General features: G+C 34.9%; 2 protein-coding genes, 1 long non-coding RNA gene and 4 other non-coding genes across 11 annotated transcripts; 3 read left to right on the top strand and 4 right to left on the bottom strand.

The window, feature by feature from the left end:
• Positions 1-284: 284 nt before the first annotated feature.
• On the bottom strand, positions 285-22432 carry LOC107965037 (probable serine/threonine-protein kinase DDB_G0278845). Of its 5 annotated transcripts, none has more exons than XM_016914299.2 (10): positions 21984-22432; positions 5613-6132; positions 4845-5336; positions 4300-4700; positions 3566-4177; positions 3061-3502; positions 2122-2984; positions 1883-2052; positions 1613-1815; positions 285-1197 (listed from the first exon to the last, which is right to left on the bottom strand). In XM_016914299.2, exons 2-10 carry the CDS (start codon positions 5760-5762, stop codon positions 1060-1062), a joined length of 3471 nt encoding a protein of 1156 aa, XP_016769788.2. In that variant the 5' UTR covers positions 5763-6132; positions 21984-22432; the 3' UTR covers positions 285-1059. The 5 variants fall into 5 exon arrangements, with proteins under 5 accessions (XP_016769788.2, XP_016769787.2, XP_016769784.2 ...); XM_016914298.2 differs by lacking the exon at positions 21984-22432 and adding an exon at positions 11065-11356; XM_016914295.2 differs by lacking the exon at positions 21984-22432 and adding an exon at positions 11065-11356 and having other exon boundaries at positions 5613-5846.
• Positions 14673-14746, top strand: TRNAN-GUU. Its single transcript has one exon. It is a non-coding gene; the product is annotated as a tRNA-Asn (tRNA).
• TRNAK-CUU lies at positions 15099-15171 on the bottom strand. Its single transcript has one exon. It is a non-coding gene; the product is annotated as a tRNA-Lys (tRNA).
• On the top strand, positions 16706-16777 carry TRNAD-GUC. Its single transcript has one exon. It is a non-coding gene; the product is annotated as a tRNA-Asp (tRNA).
• On the bottom strand, positions 17290-17371 carry TRNAS-GCU. The gene has a single exon. It is a non-coding gene; the product is annotated as a tRNA-Ser (tRNA).
• Positions 17740-20537, bottom strand: LOC100578797. Its single transcript, XM_003250753.4, has 2 exons — positions 19278-20537; positions 17740-18408 (listed from the first exon to the last, which is right to left on the bottom strand). The coding sequence occupies exons 1-2, from the start codon at positions 19695-19697 to the stop codon at positions 17977-17979; spliced, it is 852 nt and encodes a 283-aa protein (XP_003250801.2). The 5' UTR covers positions 19698-20537; the 3' UTR covers positions 17740-17976.
• On the top strand, positions 20544-24378 carry LOC107965039. The gene is made up of 2 exons (XR_001704394.2): positions 20544-21036; positions 24020-24378. It is a non-coding gene; the product is annotated as an uncharacterized LOC107965039 (long non-coding RNA).
• The last annotated feature ends 1418 nt before the right edge of the window (positions 24379-25796 follow it).

Raw genomic sequence — 25796 nt, 5'->3', positions numbered from 1 at the left:
TATGTATACATGTATGTACATAATATGTGTATATGTGCGTGTGTATATATATATGTATAAAATTTTTGAATGAATTGACCTGAGCCGAACATGATTTAACGTGAAACTGGTAAACATTTCACGCGTTACGGCAATAATTCTAAACTGGCTAAGAAAAATGTAATCACAGTTCCCAACGAAATAGGGAAATAAATCACAAGAGAGGATCGAAAAAAACGATTACGATATATTATGGTCGATAGCTGGCAAACTAGCTAGCGCACTAATATTTGCTACTACTATTGTTCTCTAACTTTTTTTTTTTTTTTTTTACTATGGTCTCTAGCACATCTAACACAAACATAAATATCGTGTGCGTATTATATGTCGCTGCCTCTTTCCAAGAGAACTCGAAACATATAGATCACAAAGAAATAATCACTATCGAAACGCTTAAGGTCTAAAGATGTAATAATATATAATATATAATTATCAATAACGCTATCAGTCTATTCTCACAAAAATATCACTGTGACTGAAAGTATTTCGTTCTACTAAACCGTCAGAGTCAAATTTTTAGCCGTCAAAGAAGAAATTTTTATTTTTTTTCCCAACGGGTCGATACGGAAGAGAACTAATATTATCGACGATAATAATAATTTGAGTCTGACGATCATGGAAGATCTCTCGACGATTTCTCCGACGCAATATATACGGTATCGTTTCTCTACGAAACTCAGAGAAATATATTTCTAGTAATAGCTTTTCTAATATTTACGAACGTCTATATAGCATACAATGCTATTATCAACTAAACAGTTCTATACTACCTTGCTAGGTTATTATCTTTGGTATACTAACGGGAAATGTTTGTTCCACCAGAATCGACAACTTTGCTTCTAGTTCCATTGTTATCTTGACCATTTTTCTTCGGGAGTAGCAATTACGAAGTAAAAATAGGAACATTACGAGTTAATATAATATGTGTATACGTATGTATGGAAAGATGTTGGGATGATACCAGCACGTGTTGCGAACGCGAGGATTAGTCCGCCCTGTAGGCCCGTGAAGGTACGCGAATCATTCGATCGATAAGTCGAAGAAAGAAAAGGAAACGATTATTACCAGGATGAAGTATATAAAAAGAGAGAGAGAAATGGGAAGGAATGGAACGGGATATTTTTCCGATCTTAATTTTATCCTTACCTTATTCGAATCCTGAAAAAAAAACACCTCGAATGAATCACGTACAGCCGCGGCGTAATCGTAGAACAATGCCCAGAAAATATGTAACCCTTTTTTAATTTTGATTCTCTTACCATATGTAAATAGGCAGAAAAATAGATTGATCTCCTTCTAAATTCAATTATAGGTAAATTGAAATTCAACTATCGCGTCGATATTTTTTTTTTCTTTTTTTTCGGTGACTCGACACGTTTTCAAAAACATCACGCATTTTATAATTCGATACGAGATTACACGAAGAAGAGCGTGGCCGTGTTACGTGCGGTTGCTCGTCGCGGGCCGTATATAGCGATATAAATTTGGTGGATTCGCGAGTTAATTTCACGAGAAGGGAAAATCGATTCTTTTCGGTTCCGCGCTGGGTTCAAGGCAATCGATCGGTCATTACCGGTTCTAAGCACGTCTGCTTCAAAGTTGCGGACTGATCCTCGAGACTTCGCTTCAGACCCTCGATCGTCTGCATCAGCATTTGTCTTCGCAGTTGGGAGAGTTGATGTTGAAAGATTTGCGAATCTTGACCGCTTGTATTCGCAATTAACCGTTCTTGTCGAAGCCTGGCCACCTTTTCCTTCAATGATTTTCTTGAATCATCTGTAAATGGATCAAGGGAAGATGAAAATTGTCGTTAATGATATCAAGATATATAGTAAATATCTACCTGTATCATCGGTGGCAGTATCCCCATCTGAATTTCTCAAGATGATCTGCTCACCCAAAGTTTTCTGTATCCTTCCATAAGATGCACTACCTGCGTACACTTTTCTTTTTACCGGTTCACTTTGTGGGCAATAAGAAGATCCTTCTTTTATGGGACCCATATCGACCGACCTAAAGAGAAGATTTTTTCAAATTAGCCTCTAACAAAATAAGGATAAAAAGATTGATCAACATGCTAACCTAAAAGTCATTAGAGGTGCCCGTCTCCTGATATCACATCTTTCCTCAGAATCCGAAGAACTAGATGTTCCAACTCCATCTTCCTTGCCTGTATTAGATGATCTCGAGCTGCGAAATTCTTTCCTATTTACTGCAGAAAAAGAATCTCTGTGCGGTAAAATGGCGGATGGCCTATTAACGAGGTAGGAAATTTGAGATCGTGTTGCGTCCGATCCAAGGATACCGTTGCAATTGAACATTGACACTGTGTTCATCGTCGTTTCCGCTGTCCGTCGTTCGTCGTAATCATTAGAATCTTGATTCTCGTAGATTTTTGGTCGAGGAGAACGAAGCAAGCTTCTGTCCAGCGACTGTTGTTGATTCAGCACTCTTTTCGAAACGAGCGGAGAGTCAATGGAACATTTGTTCGAGCTCGACTGAAACGTGGCTGCACCAGCTGTTGGTAAAGAGACATTGCGCTCGGTAAGTCGACGAATCGGGGAACAAGTGTGAACAAATTGTTGCCTCTTAGGACTCGTATGTTCGAGATCTTTAATGCTACCGCTCTGCAATTCCGGCTGAGAATTCCTGCTTTTAGAAAGAGCAAGCTCTATGTTCAACTCTGTGCTTTTGATCAGCTCGACACGCTTATTGGCCAGTCCATTGTGAAACTTTCTAGAAGGCGATGGTACAATAGGTAAGCTGTTTTGATTCTTTTGCATATTCACCAAAATATTTTCCGCCTCGAGAATCAATTCCCGATACTTCTTGTCCGCTTCTTTATCGGCCTCGATCAACGCGATTTCAGAGGCGAACGTGGTCATATATGCGTTGTCGGTATTACTTATCTGTCGTCTAACAAGATTTCCATTCACATAGCTTACCTATAAATAATTGAACGAAAAATAAGTGAATACAAATACATCTATCATTATGATCTATTATAATATTAATTCGTACCGAATTCGATCGTCTTTTAACCGCATCAGGATCATTTATAATCCCAACGGCTGGTGATTGTTTATCGTTTAATCGCAACGGTGACAAATTCTTGTTCACATCGTGTTTTTTTCGCCGTAAACAAATTGGCGTGCCTCCAACGCTTCTACTACCCTGATTGAAACCCGAATTTTTAAGCAACATTCTCTCTACCAATACGCGATTCAAATTCGCTGTTCCATCTTCATCATCGTTATCGTCGTCCTCCTCGTCGTTGTTGTCGTGATCATCGTTGCAACTGGCCACTCCAACTACGCCATTCGGATCGCGTTTATCAACAAAATTCTGCGTTTTTCTGCGCTGCAAGGATCTCTTCTTTCGTTTCTCGGTTAACTGCTTCTCGTCCATCTGTTTCTTGTGACGTGCCAACTGCTTTTTCGTGCTGTTCTTCGCGCTGATCGTTCTACGAATGAAGAGACGTCGTTTTAAAATCGGCAATCGAGAAACACACAAGTGAAAGATTTACCTTTGAAGCATCGTCGCGTCGTCCCTACTTCTACGCTTCATCAATGATTCTCGCAGTCTGCTGCTTCGTCGAGTAAGTTCGCCGGCGAACGCGAAATAAGTACAATGTCCCGTATTTGTGAAACGCCCGGTACAATCAAGATTGTCGAGATCGAGGAACGAACCGTTGTCGATATAATCGAAATCGTCGTTATCGAGGGGATCATCGCCGGCATCCCTAGTCCCATCCAAGTCGGACAAAGATTCTATGTAATCCTCGCAATCGGTCGGATCGCTGTCGGACAAAATATCGGTCTCCTTTTCGTACACGTAACTTTCATCGAATTTGCCCATCATCTCGTTCAAAGTGATGTCATCCTCCGACGATCTGGCACTTCGGGTTACCGACGACGCGGACGAACCATTCTCATTTTCGTTCCCATTTTCGTTCCTGTTTTCGTCCTCGTTGTCGTTGCTGCTGCTACCTATTCCGTTGCTACCACTGCTCACGTTACTGCTAGTGCTATTCGTGCTGGCGCTGCTGGTACTACTGGCGCTGTTACGTCGTTGCACGGACAATGCTATCTTTGGCCGAATTTCCATGCCGGACGCTATTCTCCAATTTTGATTTATCCTAGGGGAAAAAAGGAATTAATTCTAGTTCCAAGAAAGTTAAATCTTTGAGAGGTTAAGTTTGGCAAAGAATAAATTTTGAGAAAGTACAGGGCAAAAGTACTTTCTGTATTGTATACTAACGGACTCCTTCCAGCGCTAAGGCTCTCCTGCTTGAACTCTCTTCTGGCACGCCCCACTCGCACGCTGCTCGTGTTCACGTCGCTCGCGCTTCCCGACGACTCGGTCAGCTTTAATCCCGAGCCGCTGCTAGTGTCGTCAAGATTCAATCTCGATTTGAAACCAGTTGTGCTCGAGCCGGATGAATTGGCCGAAAGCCACGGATTCGTGCGGATCCGCGACCGTTCACGCGGCGATTGAACAGTTGGTGATAACAAAGGCGGCGGTATAGAAGAAGGGGGGACGACGATTAGGTTGCTTCTCGAGGATTCCGCGGAGATCGATTCGGTCCGCCGATGGTACTTCTCTCGCAGTAACGCCCTCTGTTGCAATGATCTGTCCTCGTCCAGAAAGTGATCACTTATCTATTTGGTTGAAACGAACAGCATTATCTTTCATTTTTTTTAAATTACAATATCTTTTATTATTTATAAAAATTTAAAATGTTTTTTCTAATTTATTTTTCCTAATATCACGAAAAAAATTATAAACAAATTCAATAGACGTACCTTGCCCGGTGTATTATTTGGAAAACCTTTTGTCACTTCGTTGTCTATCATTCCAGACGCGAAGATCGTGGAGGAGGTAGAAGCGGAAGGTTCGACATTCCCGTCGTACCTTCCATGTTTACGTCCGGAGAGTACAGCGGTCACCGACGAGTCGATCGATTTCTTTGGTCTGGTGTTGTTATTGTTGTTGTTGTTGTTGTTGCTGTTGCTATTGTTATTACCATTATTGCCAGTCCCCGTATTGGCGTTGGCATTACTTTGAAAGTAATGGGTACCGGTCCTGATATTGATGTAATATTCCGGTGGATAACTGGTTCCGGGTGAGGTACCGTCCGTCGAGTAACCAGTACTGTAGGCACTTTCCGGGGAAGAGAGATTCACGCTGCCGGTACCCGCTGACGTACCCGAGGATGCAGTCACAGTGCCGCATCGACTACCTTCACCGTGCAATCGAATCCCATCCACATTTTTCGACGAGTCGATCGGGTGAACCTGCGAATAATCAAATAATTCTAGAAATTGTTCCGAAAGATTGTGAAAGAGCGAGTAAGATTCGTTGGTAATTGGATAGCTATGATACTTATCCAGTTTTCTTGATAATTATCCGATAATTCTTGGTTCTTTCTTCTTTAAACGAAAGAAGAATCATTTTCAAGGAGAAAAAGATGTATACAGAGTGGCGAAATAAGTTGTCGTCGAAAATAATAGAGTATCGAAAAAAAAATATACGTGATCGGAAGATAATTTAAATCGAGATAAAATACTCACTTGGTGCAACGTGGATGATCTGTGGGATCCATGATTACGGGGGGAATTGCAATTAGAGTCGAATCCTTTCTCCCCTTTCTTTCGATCCTTTTTCTTCTTCGAACGCACGATATGTGCCTCCATCCATGTGCGCAGTTTCGTCCCGAACATGGTGCGCAGCAGCGATCGGCCTGCTATGCGGCGTTTTGTTGAAATATCGGCCGTCTTCCTATTCAAAGGCTCCACCAGCAGCTCCTGTCAAGTTTCGACTAGCTTTCAATCACGGTGACGGTGGCGTCGAGGATAACGATGACGATGGCGAGAATGATGCCTCGACGACGACGACGATGATGATGACGATGGCGAAAAAGATAATAAAAGGAACGAATCCATTTTGCGAACGAATATGTATGCCAACAATGGCGATCCGTAATAAGCTAGTCTTCGCTCGAATTATTTTAGGTTAGCGTTTGACCATATTTAACATAGAAAACCGAAGCGTTTTTCTGGCGCCGTTCCTCTACAATGCGAGTCAACGAATCTGAAATAAAAGACAAGAAGAATCCTGTATGGCATCATTTCGTATTTCGATCGGTCATTTCCTTTCTTCGTTCGCGTTCGAAATGCGGAAAAAGCAAGAATCGAAGTATATCGTGTGCTATAGTATGTCGATATGAGAAGACTGGCAACTTGACATTTTCATTTCCGGTAACGTCACGCATTCTACGGTTGTTTCCTTCTATTCTTTGAATAATAGTATTTTTATCATTGGAATAAGAAGCACGTACGATATTATACGATATCGTAAAAATTAAATCAAAATTAAATGACGGAGAATTATTACGTAATTATAACGCAATTGGCTAGCAATAAAGTTTTCCTTAAAAAAAAAAAAGTTAGCAATTTAGTTGTTCATGGATGGCGCTGATTGTAAAATTATCAAAGATACCAAAAACAAATATCGAGAATATCTGAAAAGTTTTTAGAAATATCTGAATATATATCAATAAGATATAATAATATCCTTAGAATAATTCTTATTATAACGAAACATATAAAATATTCTCAAATATTTTAAATTTATCTAACAATTTTTTTAGATAGCAATTTCTCAAAAAGCCTTACAATCTGTTATTTCATGAGAAACTATCGTTTGAATTAATACTGATATTAAATAGATAATAAAATTTTTTCTTTAAAGATTAACTTCATTTGACGAAATGAAATAAATTTATTTTTATCATTAACGAATTCTTTTTCAAAAAAAGAAAAAAGATTCATACTTTGAAGAAAATAGAGATGAGTATATACGAAATAGGGGAAAAGGAAAAAGAAAGATAGGTCGTTTTTCATGTCCGGAAGAGAGTAAAAACGGTTACAGCGAAAAGAAGGAATCCGAGTCGTGAAAGGAGCGAAAGCTCCCACTTCTTTTCGACACCACAGCGGCGCGCCATGCGACAAGCCATGCTGTCAGTCTTTGGAAAGAAAAATAAAAGAAAACAGGCTTTCAGATAAGAGGTATCAAAGAAGAAAAGAATAGCGCGAGAAGCTTTTGTTTCGTCCGCGAGATTTTTTTTTAAAGAAAATGTGGCAAACATTCGAGGCCACCAGTCGATCGCGAATCAGACGATTAAGAGTTCCTGAAGCCGGTGAGTTCGTCGAAAGAATCGACGGCTTGGGGAAAGCGAGGCTCGTTGTTCGAGCCGGCGTTCTATTGTCTGACCCCGGCCGAAGGAGAAACGCTATACAAGTAACGAGAAAACAATCATCGAAGACAATGGATAGTGCTATAGCATCGTGGTTTTATCGTCTAGACGTAGAACAGTGGTGTTGTCCAACTTTACATATTTTACATATGTATATTTACATTATAATTATATTTTTGATTTCGTTCAACGGCGAATAGAAAATCTAAAAGATAAAGAGCCAACTTCTGATATTTCAGAATTTAAATGCTAATTTTAAAAGAGACGCATTCGAATGAGAGAGAGAAAAAAAAAAAAATAAAAAAAGGAGAAAATACGGTGAATGGTATTCCGAGAACAACGAAGCTGATTGAATCGATACGATTATCGTTTCCACGCGATTTCTCGAATTGCGATAAAAGAACGCTCTCGTCGCTTGTGTTCGATCCTTAACCGAACTTTGATCGTACGTCGAAGCCAAAGTGCGATCGACCAATGGTTAACGAGGAATGCGATTAATTTCATTAAGATGCTGCGCGGTGAACGTTATGCGCAGGCGCAATTTCGCCACGTTAAGATAAAGATAATCGATCGAGTTTTTCTTCGCAAGTGCGAAACGACGCGCATAAGTTATCGTGTTTACGATAGATTCGTACGAATCAAACAAACAATGAGAAGGTCGTTGCAGCCATAATCGGGGAGAAGCGAAATTTGACACAATGGTCTAAAGAAGGTTAAGAAGTCGAGGGAGAGGATAAACTGTTGAACACACAGGGAAGAGAGTGGCTAGTGGCCAGCGAAACATAAGTTCGGAAAGGGTTCGATCGAGCACTAGTGAGTGGGTGGCTCGTTGCGCCGCGGCGTGTCATGGCGGGGCAACGTTGGTTACCATGGCAACTCTTCGAGCTCTCGCCCCAGCCAACCCCCGGGATCTACGCGATAATTGGATCGATCTCGACCAATCATTCGATCGATCGATATACATTTTCCGGTTCCCGTCCGATCAATGACTCGCGACACAACTCTCACCTTACTATTACCCTCGTGTTTCTCGAAAGATACTCCTTTCGAGCGTAAACTTGAACAAGAAGCAAAGAAATCGGTCCACGCGATTTCACGGTTCGATTCTCGATCGATCGATTCGTCCCTTGGCCTCCCTGATCGATCGTAGTCTCTCTTTTTTCCCCTGTTTTTATCTCCATTCACTCATGAATCACTAAGTATATTAAATATATATATATCTCGTTAATTTAATAATAAATTACGTGCGAATTAAAAAATTGGAATCTGAATACAAGAAACAAGAAAAATATTTATTTTCTTTATTATTCATCGACGATCTTATTATATTAAGGTTATCAAATTAATTCTGAGTTTTTAATCTTTTAATTTATAATAAATGATTGAAGAGGAAATAATTAAATGATTTCAAATCTTTTGTGTTACAATGTATGTCGAGTGACCTTGATAATTTTTTTCATTAATTTCAATTTTGTTTATGATATTTCATTTATGCATATTGAAAAATCCTTAAATAATTGATATTATACGAATATATATATATATATAACAATTTTTATTTTAAGTATATAATGTCAATTAAATCGAACGATAAAATTACGGTGTTTGCAATTGGGAATTATTAAACGAAATTAAACTAAAATTCTGAGCTACAGATTTGACCGGTTACTTTATAAACGATCGAGTAGGTCATCGAGTTTCGACGAAATGAACATAGTTATCCTGGTAACTGGAAAAACTAGCTTGTCGCGGGTTTGGTTAACTGTCGAAGAGACGATAACGAGACCGGTCCCAGGAATATTTATACAAGCTGAGGTCTCGACTTGTTTCGAGCGATTTTTTTCATCAAACGATTTTCGCGATAGACGCGATAGCAGTGGTAAAGTACGCGTATTCAAAGTATGCAAGGCGGGTGGCTGGCAGGTTGCCAACGCATACACTCCTCCGAGAGCCCTTTTATTCCAACTCTTTTCGACCTTGCACGTTTTCTTCTTCGCGATCTTTGGTTACGAGATTTGAAGATGGGGCGACAAGCGCGAAAATCGATAGACGAAGACGAAATACACACACACAGTCCCTATATATAAATAACTTTCGCACAGTTCGCTAATGAATTTGAACGAAACATTAATCAGGATGGGGATGGGAAGGGAAATAGCAAAAAGCGTCCCCCTTTGCTCCAGTTGTCGGCGCACCCTCTCTCGGAAAGACTAATTCAAGCCAACTACCCTCGACGCGCATCCTCGTGACCAAAAATAATCCACCTATCCATTCGTCCGTGTCTATTGGTCGCGCGACGAGACAATGTACCCTTCAGTCCAATGGAAACAAGACTAAATCGTTTTTTCTTCATATTTTCCCTTTTTCTTTCCTTTCCGCGTCTTTCCGTTGCTTGGATATAAGAATTCTTCGAATAAAGTGCACTGCAAGTCAATTACCGACCGCTTCCCCTCCACTTACCGACAGAAAAACTTATCTCGTTCGCAATCGTTTCCCGTCTTCGTTTTGCTGTTTCGATTCACGATCCCACATCCTATACAGAGATTTTCTACGGTGATTCTTCTCTAACGGTTGTCCTTTTACAATATTCTTTTCCTTTTCGCAAAATATTGCACACAATATTTCCCGCGAATCGAAACAATATCGCACATTTGACGTTTCACTAACCTATAAGAGTCGCGCTGTATCGCACGACGCAATGTTCCGTTGATCGAATAAGTATCTTAACCACACTATTCTCGGAGGAGAAACTTTACCCACTCATCATCCTCGCGATGTGTAACGTTAGTCGTCTCCCGAATCATCTTACTCTCGATAACATTCACGGTTTTTTTTTTCTTTTTCTTTTCTACTCCCCTTTCTCTTTATCGAAGAAAATATTTCGCGGAAATTCAACTCTTATCCATCCAAGAGCTCGAACAACGCACATCGATGTCTTGCAAAACATCATTAACAGAACTGGTATTTGACGAATGGAAATGGGAAAGAAGGGAACGGAAGCGGTTTCATAGTTTTATCGCGCAAAAAACGCGATCACTTTCGAAGAGGCTGAGACCCATCGTTCTATGGAATGCGACGAGATCTATTTTTGTTTCTTTGTTCAAAATTTTATCGAAAAAACGTGCACCATTTGACAAATCGTATCTTTTGTTCAATAACGTTCGAAATATATGTTTCGATATTTTTAATATATCGTTTTGAATTTTCCCCTTAGTCCACGTTTCAAGTCGTATAGGTTATGTAACGATAAGGTATAATATTACCTGATGATTGAAACAAGCAAATTTGGAAAAGAACGCAAATAAGATTACAGGAGATTGAAATACAATTATTTATATTTATTTTTATATCAATTTAAAACGGTTATTCACACGAACTTTCTTTCGAAAAAAAGAAAACAAAAAGATAGAACAATAATGCTTCGTGCATCGATAATATCCCATTATAACGAGGCCGAAATCATATGCGAAATAACAATGCTCGTCATTTCTATCATCGTTACTATAGTAGTCAGAATACGATCGCTCAATGGTTATTGATAACAATCGGGATACGATCCTTTGCAAATAGAACTTCGTTTAAATAGATGTAAAAAAATTCCTAGTGTCAAAGCAGGGAATCAAAAACAGTAGAAATCTAGATTGAAATTGCGTTTGACAAAGCACGTAAAAATGCTGGGAAGTGATCGTTCGTGCAATTAAACGTGACGAGAAACGAAAGAATATCGGAAACGAAACGAATCGAATTAATAATTATAATTTTTTTACCTCGCTTTCCATTTAACGTCGTCATCCTCCATTAGTTGCAATCTCCTCCTCTCGTTCGCGTTGAAAATACGAAACCTTGAGACTCTCGAATTCTCCCCGTGGGAAATAGTGACAATTGCACGAACGGTAAAGTAATAATGCGTCCGTTCGATTCGAGAGCGTGTGTGTGGACCGTTCGAGAAGACAGAAAAGGCACGGCCGCAGTGCGGCCGGCACGCGACACACTCGGATATCACTTCTCACGGTATAAAATCTCCTTCCTCTCCGACTGTTCCGACGAGACTGAGCGCCGCCGACCACGCACCCTTATTGGGCGAGCACGTTGCAGGGCCGTATTCGAATAGGGTGCTCTCCCCCCATTCCCTTCTACCTGCTGGCCCGCTCGCTCTGCTCTCTTCCATCAATACGAGTCATCTCGCTCTAGGAAACATCGACACGAACGAGACCATACTGACAATGAGACTACCGTGCTTCGTACCTGATTTCATGCTGTATACGTATTCCACGGAACGATAAAAAGCGACCGATTCGTTGAGAGCATGGGAACGAACGACTTCGTATATCAAATTAATTCGATTGAATTTTTTGGAATCGAATTCGATAAATCGAAATTATTATTTGACGAAAAAAAAATGTTAGGGCGTGCAATTTTTGTAAATTGATAATTATTGTAATTTTAATAACAATCGAGTGAAATATCGAGATAAATATAAAGAATGAATGGAAGCTACGACCTTGAAGTTTCGATACATCCCTGCAGAAATGGTTAAACGGGACACCCTTCAACAACGTAGGGTAGCCAGATCCAATCGAGGGGACTTTGGAGAATTCCCATTCCCTTCACCGAGCATTACCTCAACGAATAGGGAAAAGACACGAATTTCCATTTTATCCGTGTATTTTCGTTATTTATATAATTATATATATATATATATATATATATATATATAATATATATATATATATAAATATTTTATTTGCAATAAAAATAAATATAACAAAAAAAACAATATACATATATATATATATATATATATATATTATTTTTGATCAATAAAATTAATAGAAAATTAAAAAATATTTATAAATCTAATAATTTAATTAAATTTATGTTAAAATTTTATACTAATTAATAAAATTGTAAATTAGAAATTTATATGAATAAATTAAATTTAATTTAATTTTTGTATTAATGGTATTATTATTAATTTTATTATAAAATATTAATTGTTCATTGTAAATAAATTATATTGTAGTTTTTAAATTGATTGTATTAATTAATTTTATATATAAAATATAAAAATTATTAAAAATTTAAGTAAAATTATAATTAATAGAGATTTTATAATTATAATTATAATTAATTAATATAATTATTATTTAATTATAATTATTAAAAATTTCTGACAATAAATGAAAGTTTTATTCGGAAATTAATTTTAGTAAAGATAAATATAAGTGCCAGCTATAGCGGTTAAACTTGATTTATAAATAAATTTAAATTGATTATTATTATATTTATAATTAAATTTATTGATTTTAGGTGAAATTTAGAATTAATTAATAATAATTATAAATAATTTTTTTTGTCATTAAAAAATTTAATAAAAAACTAGCTCTTAACGATACGATGAGATGATTCGATCAAATTTACAGCCGATAATAACGTACGATCGATATTTTTTTTTTTCTTATCATTCTCTCATTCTCAAATATATGAAATTTTCGCGGAAGATAAATCATTTGACTCGAGTCATTGAATTGCGGCCAAGTTCGAGACACGATGTAATCGTTTACCCTTCCTTTTCGACTTTGCCTTTTCTTTCTTTCTTTGTCCACGGCTTTTGGCTTTCGATGAAACGACGAACGAACTATCTGAAAGTATTGAAACCTTTCGCTTTTATACTTCCAAATGAATGCCTTTCGGGGTTGCACGGTGAACAAAAAAAAAAAAAAAAGATTATCGATTGCTTGGCCGAATACCTGCTGCGAGCTTTCTCGCATTTACATATCTGAACTGAATGCTGGAATGTCGGTTCTCGTCAATTTTTTATTATCCTCTTTCTTTTTTTTTTCCCCTCCAGCATCTTTTTACTCCGCGACATCCCTTTTTAATCCCTTGAAAAGAAGAAAATTGAAAGCACAAATTCACCGAAGTGATAATTAGATAGATACAGAAAGATACAATTCGAATCCATATTTTTAAATCTGTATTTCAAGCGAAAAATAAAATAAGAAAAAAAAATCGATTTTGTTTCATCGTTAATCATTAATTTCCTTGGCATTTTGATCAGGACGAAGAAAAAAAATATTAAAAAAAGATTCATGTAAAAATAAATTATATTCTTGTTCATTCGTACGTTTCATCAATTAAGCAAATAAAGAAATAAATTCAATGGGAAAAATAAACTGATAAAAACATTAATTATGTTTCGATGAAGAAATTCGCAAAACATAATATAATTGTTATTTGTTGAAAAAAATTTTAACGGTTGATTTACTCTTCTCCGTGCTATCCTTTTTTCCCCCGTATTTTCCTTCTTTTTTTCTTCGAAGACCGGTTAGGTTGGGGCTCGTGCAGAACAGAGCGAAGAAGGGTGGAATAGGAATAGATGGGTGACGAGTACGCATCTATCGAGCGTAAACGATGCTTACCTTGGTGGCTCGTTAACGATCCGCATAACAGCCATTCGTGAGAGCGTGTTTCATTTTCCCTTTCTTTTGCCTGATCCTCGTAGAGTTGGCCCGTCATCGAAAGCAACAGGAGGGGATAACGAGTCCTTTGCGAGAATCGGCTCCCCGCGCTCCTAACCTATCTTTTCGCAAACACCGTTTACCGTATTCTGGCAATACCCTCAACTCGACTCGTTTCAACTCGTCCCCGCTACGGAACTAACGATTGTCCTTTTCTCCGCCGAGCAGTCACGCGTGTCATTTTTCTTACGTGTGCTCTCGACTAAATACCACGTGCACAACCCTTTTCAACTCAACGCAATTCGTCCAACCACTCGAATTCGTTTAAACGAGCATCGCATCGATGTAATTTACCGTGAAATTCTGGATAAGACTTTATGCATATATACGTGTGCGCATACGTGTGCGACTCTTGGCTGTAAACATGGCTAACAAAAACACGCAGCGTTTATTCGTTATGTACTTGCTTCGAAATATATCTGCTAGGGACTAAGAGAATTTTATTTGAACACAACGTGTGTACGAATGTAGAAAATAAAAGAAAAATTGAGAATCTAAACGTTCGTAGAAATTTATTACGTATTATTTCAATGTGAAATTATTCGCCGGATTCGAGGGGAATAGTGGAGATAACTAGTGAACATATATTCGCGACTCAACATGTAACGAATATTATACATTCTCTTTTTACTTTCGAAATAGACGTGTCTTCAAAAATATTATCTATCTTATATATTATTTACAATTCGACGTTTGTCTCAGTTTCTTGTAATATATGTCATGCAATAATCTATTATTATTCAACGAGGAATCTATTGGAATCCCACTTATTATTATCGCTTCCTCCTCACCGAGCAATTCATTGCATTTAACGAGCAAGATTGCATTACGTATTAAAAAGAACAAGTCAAGAAGCCTCCGTGGCGCAATCGGCTAGCGCGTTCGGCTGTTAACCGAAAGGTTGGTGGTTCGAGCCCACCCGGGGGCGGATTTTCTTTTGTCATCGTAGTCGATCTTTCGAATAAAGATCATGATAATTGATTGACTGACACATCTATTATTATTTTTTCGTATATAATTTTGTTCGTATATTTATTATTAATGCGTGTCTATTTTATTTTTAATTTGTCGAGAATTGTATTATTACTCAAGTCTACAAAAATAAAAATTATTCCTATCTTAATCTTACTCTTATTCCTCTTTCTTTTTTTTTATTTTCAATTTTTTTAATTGATTAAACTAAAAAAAAAAAGGAAACAAATGTCACGTTATGCAATAACGAAGCAAGAAATATTAATTGGTTTCTTAGAAATGGCGAAAAAAAATATTCTTATCATATCCGCCCAACGTGGGGCTCGAACCCACGACCCTGAGATTAAGAGTCTCATGCTCTACCGACTGAGCTAGCCGGGCTGTTGTAATATTCGGCGTATTACAACAATGACATTAAATGTTAAGAAAACAAATGAAATAATATTTTTATTTAAGTTATCTCTATATTGCATCATTCGATTTTCTCGAATTATAAGAAATTTAAACTGTACTAGATATATTTACAAATATTTGTTTTAACATTGGATTTTTGTTTATTGAAAATTATTAAATGTAAAATGAATTTATTCAATAATGCTTTAAAATGTTGAAAAATTACTTAAATACTTATCAGTTCGATTTATTATACTTATCAGTAGATTTCATATCTTAAAAGGTTTTTGTTATTTCTCAATTTATTTATATCGAGATCACATACAACATAAATATGTGAAACTTTTAAAAGAATTTTCTTGTTTTATGAGGCTTTCTAACGTCTACGAGGTTTGAAAGTTAAAACTAGCTTCACTTCACTTAGCTGTTTCTTGAAGACTATTACGTACATATAAAAATATTTAAGAAGTAGTTCCAGAACATAATCCCTTCGATATTTTTTCGAAAGCTAAAAGTACTTTGCGTGTCATTCTTAGATGTATGTGTACAAATAGAATATTCATGAATTTTGGTAAATGTCTGTTCAAACGTAACGGTTTAAATCATAAATTTTGCTTGATCAAATACTATTTTTTTCGCTTCGAAGAACAAAATTGACATGAGTAACTTTAATGACAAACAATTATTTGCTATAATTTTAAAATATTCTAATTACATTATATAATTTTTTTATCAATGGTTGTTATAATTAAAATAATTATCACGAAATAATGGACGAAAAGCAATAATGCGATAGAATTAAAATGGTTATGAATTGTAAATAAATATTTTTTTTTTAAATAAAATTTAATAATTATCAAACCACATGTATTTTCGAAAAAATAAGAATAATTGGTTTTTTTAAAAAATTCGAAAAAATTAAACTCAACGTAATAAAATACAGATATATTATAAAAAAATTATAAAAAAACATTATCATATATTTCAACTAATAATTATATAAATTTAATAATTTGAATCAAAAATATAACAGAAAATATCTTTTTAATAATTTATGTTTAGTATTAAAATTTTTGAGTCATTGTAAAGAAAAAATTATTTTTACTCAAGAATCACCCTAAAAGTTTTTAAGCTATCGAAATAAACTAAAATCAACGACTCAAAGATTATAATTATTAAAAAAATAATTATAATAGTGTAAAAATGATAAATTAAATAATAAAACGAAAATAAATCAAAATTAATCATATGTAGTTAAAAGTATTAATCTAATGTCATGTAATGATAATATGAATGATGAATCATAAATAATAAAATGAAGATAACCTATCAACATTTCCATTGAAAAATATTAAATTAATAAAAAATTAATTCTCAGAATAATAATAAAAAATTTTTTGTTTTAAAAAGATCATTCTATGTATAATATAAATGTGGAATATCATAAAAATATATAAGAATAAAGTATAAAAAGTAATGAAAAATAGTGTGAACCTTAAACAAAGAAAACAAAATCGTCCTCTCCTCGATAGTATAGTGGTTAGTATCCCCGCCTGTCACGCGGGAGACCGGGGTTCGATTCCCCGTCGGGGAGTTTTAAGCTTATCTTTTTTTTCTTATTTGTTCATAATTGTTCATGCTAATTCTTCATGCTACATGAACACATAGATACGTTACTTAATTGCATAGTATAGATTTTGTATCATTTTTTTTTATTAACTTTTTTTTTATACTAATTTTATATAATAACTTTAAAATATTATATTATTTTAATTTATATATATATATATATACATATATATATAATATATATATAATTGATAATAGAACAGATAATTGAACATGTACATATATGTATGTTTATATTACTATGTATATTTTTTTTATTAATTATCTAGAAGAGTAATATAGTTTTTATCTCTTCCAATTAAATCTTTAAATAATATATATAATTTTTTCTTAATTGTAACTTGTTTATCAATAAATAATAAATAATAAAAATAATCAATATATATCTATTACACGTTTCAAAATTTTTTGTGTAATCAAGGTTATATAAAGATACGATAAAGAAAAAAAGAAAAAAGAACGAAGTACTTTTTTAATCGACGAGGATGGGATTCGAACCCACGCGTGCAGAGCACATTGGATTAGCAGTCCAACGCCTTAACCACTCGGCCACCTCGTCTTCCGTTAAGTTTTGGATTTAATACACAGAACATATTACAATACAAATCTTTTCAATAATTCGTTATTTCTTTAAATTTCTCGAATTTTTCAAATTAATTTTTTAACGCAGGAATTATTAAAAAACGAAAATCCTATTGTTTCAAATCTATAATATTTTGCACAGGTTAATCTTATTTGTATAAATACAAAATAATTTGAGATCGTACAACAAATCAAAAAAAAGATCGTTCAATAAATAATAATTTAAGTAAGTATAATTCATTTATAAAAATATTGGATATTTACCGACAATTTATTCGTGAATGAAAAAAAATAAAAGTCATGCACTGTTTTTCAAGATTCACATGGTGAAATGAAAAACCTTCGTTTGGCTGGTTGCCAGAATTTATTTGCTCGCAATACGACCTCTCCGCCATTGTTGTGCGGAAATTTTTTTCAGATTGTCGTTTCGTTATCCGTTGTTCTTCTGAATAAGAATGGCTGTGTTTATCACGTACGTATGCTTAACACATACGTAAAAAAATAGATGGATAAAAGCACGTAGATACATCGAAAAAAATTTTTTGAAAGAAACGAGAGAGATGTGATGATCGAATCAACGATTTAACGATCGCCCATTACCAAGAAGCAACGAGAAGGTACTTTTTCCGTAAGACAAGTAGCTTCTTCCAAGGTACCGAGATTGACCCTTAACAGAACTTCCGCGATTATCTTCTCAGCGATAATACTTTGTCGGGGCATTGATTTTCTCAATTTACCGGCCACGTAACGACCGAAAATCTCGAAATGGTCATCGTAGCTGGTGAAATGTCTCGGCGAGAGTTCGTGGCTCGATTCCTTCGGTGGTTGACGATCCTGAAAATTTTCCTGTTGACACTTTCTTCTCATGTAATCGGTTTGCGCGGCGTTCGATATTCTCCTCGCGTACGATCCTTCGGTTTCCAAGATGATCGGTTGAAAAGCTGGGACAGAACTAGCTCCCGGTGAGGGTACGGGCGACGGTGGCTCGATCTTGTCTACGTCCGTTTGCACAGACTAAAAAACAGTTAGGTTTGCCAGCTGTAATTGAATGATATATATATATACGGATATATGGCGCTATAGCGGCGATCGAAATATAACGTATGAGTAAACGATGAAGAAACGAATGCATACAAACAGTGAACGTTTAGCGTCCAAAAGAATCGCCCGGTTCATTCGTTGTGAACGTTATGTGTGTTATCGCATCGCGTCGTCGGATCGTATTACGTCCGTGTCCAATATATTCTCGACGAAATAAATAAAGCGTTTCGTCCAAATATCCGATGAATATTTCGTATATATATATGTATATATATATATATATATATATATATATATACGAAAACAATTGAATAAACAAATGAACGATCATTTTTTTTTTCCACTTTCCTTTTTCGATTTCGAACGTATAATTCCGGCGTGCTAGCGCACGTTGAGTTTCTGGATCGATAAAGTGACGCAAAGAGAAAGAGAAATAACGAGACAGCGATGAGTAGAGAGAAAGAGAGGAAATGAATGAAAGGACGAGCGAAAATGAGAGGAAAAGATGGGAATGGAAGAAGAGGCGCAAGCTCGATGTTCGGTATCGGTGAGATATATGTATTATTCACAAAAATTTCTCTCTCTCTCTCTGCTCGACTTTTATCATATAGTCGCGTTACGAAATAATGAAATGCAAGTATTTTTTTTTGCGTGTCAACGAATTTATGAGAAATTTCATATCTTGAGAATCAAATAAAATCGAATGAATTTGTTCAATAGTTTACGTAGTGTGGAAAAGAATGGAAATAAATAGACAGATAGAAAAAGGATTTGTAGGAGAAAGAGAAAAATAAGAGAGTCTCGATTCGCGCAGTCTTGAAAAAAATTGTACCAAGTCGTACCATTATCTCCTCTTGAGAGAGATCCGTTGGGTTAACCAAAGCATTCTTAACGTCCCTTTCCTCGTCCAATGTATTTGTCTCGTTCTGTTCCGCGACAAATTTTAAAATATCGTAGTACCATAACGAAGATTTGTACCGTTGCCGAGGATTCTGTACCATCCTCTGCGAACTCCGTACTTTCTTGTATTCCCTTCTGAACGCAGTTCGAAGGGTATTAATTTTTCGTATCACAGTCTCTCTATCCGCTATCGGATTAACCTCTCTTAATTTCTGCACAAGGGCGTCGTAAGCACGATTTCGAAGCAACCTGTCCTTGTATCCTTTATACTTAATCTGCCACAAACAGGGGAAACTACGATAAAGTTGAATAAATTCTGCGAGAAAATCGTGCGAATATCCGATCAAATCCGACGTCGACATTGTTGCCTTTTGAGCTCACTTCTTGATCTCTTCTTGAACGAATTAAAACAACACCTTCGATAAATCTTTCAAATCTGCCAATAAAATGTGGCGGTTTGAAACAATGATTGCGTCGCACCGTAATAATAAGCAACTTACGACCGAACAACATACGCGAAGAAAAGTAGGATAAACGGAGCGTGGATGACTACGCTCGACGTCCAACTGAGGGACCGCTACTCAACACGAGTTCACAAGCTGATCAAACGTTGTATCGTGTATGCTGGTACGCCTGGCTTTGAAAACGCGTGTATATACGTTTGCTCAAACCACCTTGTTGTCAATCAGTTCGCTCTCCCTCCAGTAATCAAAGGTTTACTCGTGCTTGTGCAAGCGGTTCTACCACACTTGACTCCTTCGCGATGACTCACTTTCGCCCATTTTCATTTTTTCTTCTCTTCTTCTTTTTCTTCCTCTTCTACTACCATTACTTCTATTTCAATGTCTTTCTCTACAAATTTTACTTCCTCTCGAATTTCTATATTTTACCACACCAAATATTTCATCGTGAATCTCTTCAAAAAGAAAAAGAGTAACCAAAAAAAAGAACGAGATTTCGATCGAAGTGTGATTCAACTACAATCAGTACAGGCAACGCGTTTCGCACTAAAGAAATGGTTACTAGTTATTACGAGTGATCACATCGTGTGTTTGATTACGTATCGTAGTCGCGAAGAGTTTTTCATTTCTCTTTGAGATACAACAAACCTTTTAATTCGCACAGTCTCCCTTGTGCTCGAAACATTCACATTTGATCAGGTTCGAGAAGGTTTGCGCAAACGCGAAGCGTGACAAAACGAGGTGAGGCTTTGGCGCGACGAGGCTAGGTGTGGCGGGGCAAGGCAAGGCGAACCGACCCGATGCGTCTCTGTCTGCGTCCAATGAAAGCTATTTCCTGCTAGTGTTGCCAACGTGACCGCGCAAACACGTTTCACGAGCTAGTCGAGTGCGACAGTTTATGCATCGCCACGCCTCGACGTGTACCACTCGCGTTTTTAGTGCTTTGTACGGGTTAATTGTTGACGAAAAACCTTGCGGGCAACGTTCTCCTAAACGAGACGTTTTTTATTTGTAATATTCGATGATATTGTAAATCCAGCTATCGTATCGTAAATTCATTTCGAGTGCAAATCAAGCTGCGCAGTCTCGCGAAATTGATCACGTTTCGAGATCACGGGAAGTATAAGTATCTCTGGAAAGGCGAAATTGCGAAATTCGAGAAGCAAACGTGGCCAAAGGCCGGTTTTGCCGGATTGGAAAACGATAGCGCTGTTATGTGCGAACCTTCGCGCCTTATAAGGTACTAGCGGCCAATTCGTTTACCACGCGAAGCCTGATCGTTTCGATCGATTCTTGATATCGTTTATCGTTGTTGAACGATGATCTGAAATTGTAGATAATTTGTTCTTTGTGTTCCTATTTTCTTATTCGACATGTCTTTCAAAAAAAGAAAGGAAGAAATTGGATAGACAAAATATGTATTTCAAAAAAGAAAGAAAAGAATGGGATACAGATAAAAAGAAATAACAGAGAGAAAGGAGAATAAAAGAAAGAAACGTTATGATGTTTAAAAAGACATACTTTCATTCATAAATAATGCAAGGGAATGAAATTGTTAGCACTTTATCGGCAACGAAATATTATAACTTGAAGAGGAAAGGGAAGTATTTGATAGGAAAGTATTTAGTTGGCGCTACATATTCTTGACGCTAACAACACATTCTTCTTAACCTAGCACTAATTATGATCCAGAAATTATTTTATTGAGTGAATAAGAAATTACGATATAATCAAACATAATGAATGTTAATAAAAATTTGCGTCTGGATTCGATTTACTTGAATGACATAATTTGTTTCGATAAAAAATTTAAATATTTGCATATTTTATATATTTTACCTTTCTTCCTTTCATACTTGTTAATAAAATTTATTAGCTTTCTAGGAAATTTTATCTTGTTCATTAGAATAATGGCAAATTCATCGCTGATTGTGAAAGAAAAAACAAAAATGACATTTTTCGAAAGACAAACATCGTTCGACGACGACGTATCAATGATATCGATATTACGCATCGTTTCGAAACAATAATTATTTCGATCGATCGATCGAGCATGATTGCCGGTTGTTATAAGTGTCGTAAGGTCGGTCGTTAATCATTAACGCGAGTTCCATTGTAATTGTTGAACAATTTAATATCACGAATGGTTTGAAAATTAGTAGATAAATGTGTATCGATATCACTTACTTCGAGCTTGAGCTCAACGATTTTCCATTTCTTCAAAAAAATTGTGCTTTCGTTTCTGAATTATTCCATCGTTCGTTTACACATTCATTAAAAATCAATTTCTTCGTAACACACCTTTGATTGCAACGTTCACGGTCCGTAACTTTTCACGCGCGCGTTTTGCGTTCCGGCGATTTTCGGTTTTATCTTTTCCAATTGTTGATTCGCGACAGCTGGAAATTGTTCTTGCGCGCGTGCGAATAGAAATTATACCAAATGAAATGCACCGGTTTGGACGCTAGCTAAAGTCTGACTGGCGAAGCTGGCTCTGTTGGTTCGTTTCACTCGTAGGTTTCCACTCGCTTTCGCGCGTCATTCCTGTCGGTGTGTATTGGGCCTTGTCAGACCAGGTCAAGCCAGGTCGGGTGAAGCACACCGTCAATAACTACCATTGTCAGACCAACTATATTAGATCACAAGTGTATGATATATATAGTGCGATTAGTGTGATGTGTGATGTGTGATGAAACTAAATAAAATCGAAAAAATGGCTAGTTAGTTTTTTTTTCTTCTAAATTCTTTGTGTTTTTCGATAGATAAATAGAGACGAAATTAGGTTAGGTTAATTCTTTAACAAATATATTTCTAGATTCATTATATTTTGTCTATACAAATACTATCAAAAAAATAATGTTTTAAAACAAAATATGGATTCTGGGTTTAATTGATTATTATATACAATTTTTATACATCATTTATTTTTATATTTTAATGTAAAATTTATAGTGTTAACTTATTTAGTGTCTTGTTTGTCAACATTCTTGTTTTGTATGCATTTTGTATGCACCGTCAATAACTACCATTATCAGACTAACTATATTAGATCACAAATGTATGATATATATAGTGCTATTAGTGTGATGTGTGATGAAACTAAATAAAATCGAAAAAATGGCTAATTAGTTTTTTTTTTTTCTAAATTCTTTGTTTTTCGAAAGATAAATAGAGACGAAATTAGGTTAGGTTAATTTTTTAACAAATATATTTCTAGATTCATTATATTTTGCTATACAAATACTATCAAAAAAATAATATTTTAAAATAAAATTTGAAATCTGGTTTTAATTGATTATTATATACAATTTTTATACATCATTTATCTTTATATTTTGATGTAAAATTATTTATAGTGCTAACTTATTTAGTATCTTGTTTGTCAACATTTTTGTTTTGTATGCATTTTGTATGCACCATCAATAACTACCATTGTCAAACTAACTATATTAGATCACAAGTGTATGATATATATAGTGCTATTAGTGCGATTAGTGTGATGTGTGATGTATGATGAAACTAAATAAAATAGAAAAAATGGCTAGTTAGTTTTTTTTTTTCTAAATTCTTTGTGTTTTTCGATAGATAAATAGAGACGAAATTAGGTTAGGTTAATTCTTTAACAAATATATTTCTAGATTCGTTATATTTTGTAAAAATATTTTTTCGTAAAAAAGTAACGTTTTAAAACAAAATTTGGATTCTGGTTTTAATTGATTATTATATACAATTTTTATACATCATTTATCTTTATATTTTAATGTAAAATTATTTACAGTGTTAACTTATTTAGTGTCTTGTTTGTCAACATTCTTGTTTTGTATGCATGATATCAGACACAAAACGATTCAGATTATGCAAGATGAACGATTATAGAGAAGAAACGTCGGGTAGTAGTAAAAAGGGGAAGCATTTACATTTTTCTTTGTGATCAAAGAACGCTTCTGTCGGTCGTCTCCGCCGATTGTCGACTTGTTAGTTGTTCAACGTTTGTCAACAATTATTTCGAACTAGATATAAACACGTTTTTTTTTATTCGAAAAAAATTAACAAATACTATTCATTCAAAATTTAATTTTTTATTAATCCATACCATCAATGTGCTCGCAATATATTAATTTAAATGATTGTAATAAATATAACGAAAAAAATAAAAAATAGATTTCGTCACATTTCGTCGAAAACGAGAAACGAATATGCTACATGATGATAATTTGTTTCAGAAAGAAATGATGGACAATGAAGACAAGATAGGAAAAAAATAAAAGAAATAAAGAAGACGATGCTAATTCTCTTTGTGTATGGGAAAACCGAGCGGGGTCCGTTGAACAAACTAGGAGGCAACCCGCCAGACTTTCGAATAAGCTATTCAACCAGTGCAATATACCGTGCAAATATAGCGCATCCCGTCTAGACGACGTTGCTTTTCCATCTGAACGAGAAGTTACCTCCTTATTTCGTGATTTTTCCATGGAAAACTTGGCGAAGAAATAGGAGAAGCAATAGCAAAACAGTTGAAGTCGAATCGATTCGAGATCATCGATCTTGCCCAATCGTTTTCGCTCGTTAAACAACGATAGTGTCTTGTTCAATTGATAAACAAGTGAAAGTTTTCTTTTATTATAGTCAATAAATATTAATGCCTCTTTTTTTTTTCTTACTTCTATCAATTTAATCTATCAATAATTTAAAAAGTATATATTTAATAATCTGATTTGATTAAAATTGTATTCAAAACTAGCTATCTAGTTATTTCTTCAATGTTCAATATATGTAATTCAAAGCTGAACAACCGCGAGAAACTGGTGCAAACTCAACTCGAATGACTTTATCTCGGCATACGTACACACAATACTCTTTATGGTAGGCCATATTTTATGATATTCGACGTTATTTAGTTTGTCGACTGAAATGTGAAAACTTGAAAATCTATTTTTCTATTGAAAAATCAAAAGGTAAAAAAAAAAGGTATAAAAGATAGATTGATAAATAATATTTGATTTATAATTTATAATGTTGCATAATTTTAATTAAAATTAAAAGATTTAGGAAAAGCTTTATGTCGTGGATAAATATTTTGTACGATTATAAAGTATGAGATAAAATAAAGTAAGAGCAAAGTTATGTTAAAAAACATAAAGATATTATATTGGAAGTTTTTATGATATATTTCGTCGTTGACATAGAATGAGATTAATATCGTCATTCCTTTGATAAATATATATTATTACGTATAAATATATATATATACTTATTATAAGAATAGATAAGAAAAAAAATAAAAAAAATCTTGAAGCAGTTGTTGTACGTGAGAGAGCACTATTGGATAAGTTTTATTTAATGTTCTTTCGTAATTTACAAACTATTCATTGAATCGTGACAAAGAAATTACATAACAAATCGCGAAATCAGCAAAAGGTTGAATATTTCAACTTAATATTTTATAACTCACGAACAGCTCCTAGTAAAATTTTTCTATCGTTTTTATTTCATATTCTTGTTAAAAGTTGTCAATTTTCTTCTATATGTTTTATATATATACATATATATTGAATTTAAATTTAAAATTAGAATATGAATCGAAATAAAATTATTTTTATCTATGATCGATTAATTTTTAAATTACGAAAATCATAATCTTTAATATATTCTTAAAAAAAATATATATACTAATATATATTTATTCTATTATACTATACATGAAATAAATATTGTGCTAATATAATCAATTTAATCTATGTGTCAGACGAATGAGGATAGTGACAATCACAGTAATAATATTAATAGCAACAGATAAGAATAATAATCATAATAATTACAATAATAACAAACAAATCAGAAGACAGTTTCATGAAAAAAAAAATAAATAAATAAAAATAAAAATTTATTTCAACTAAAAAAATAACGAAATATATCGATCTTACTTTTTTTTATTTTTCATTAAACGTAAGCTTCATCAAAGAACTTTCAAAAATAATTGTAATAGATTAAAAAAGAATT

The sequence above is a fragment of the Apis mellifera genome, linkage group LG10 (assembly GCF_003254395.2).
Source record: "Apis mellifera strain DH4 linkage group LG10, Amel_HAv3.1, whole genome shotgun sequence".
Taxonomy (NCBI): domain Eukaryota; kingdom Metazoa; phylum Arthropoda; class Insecta; order Hymenoptera; family Apidae; genus Apis; species Apis mellifera.
The sequence above is the reverse complement of the archived record's forward strand: the minus strand, read 5'-3'. Positions and strand labels throughout refer to the sequence as shown.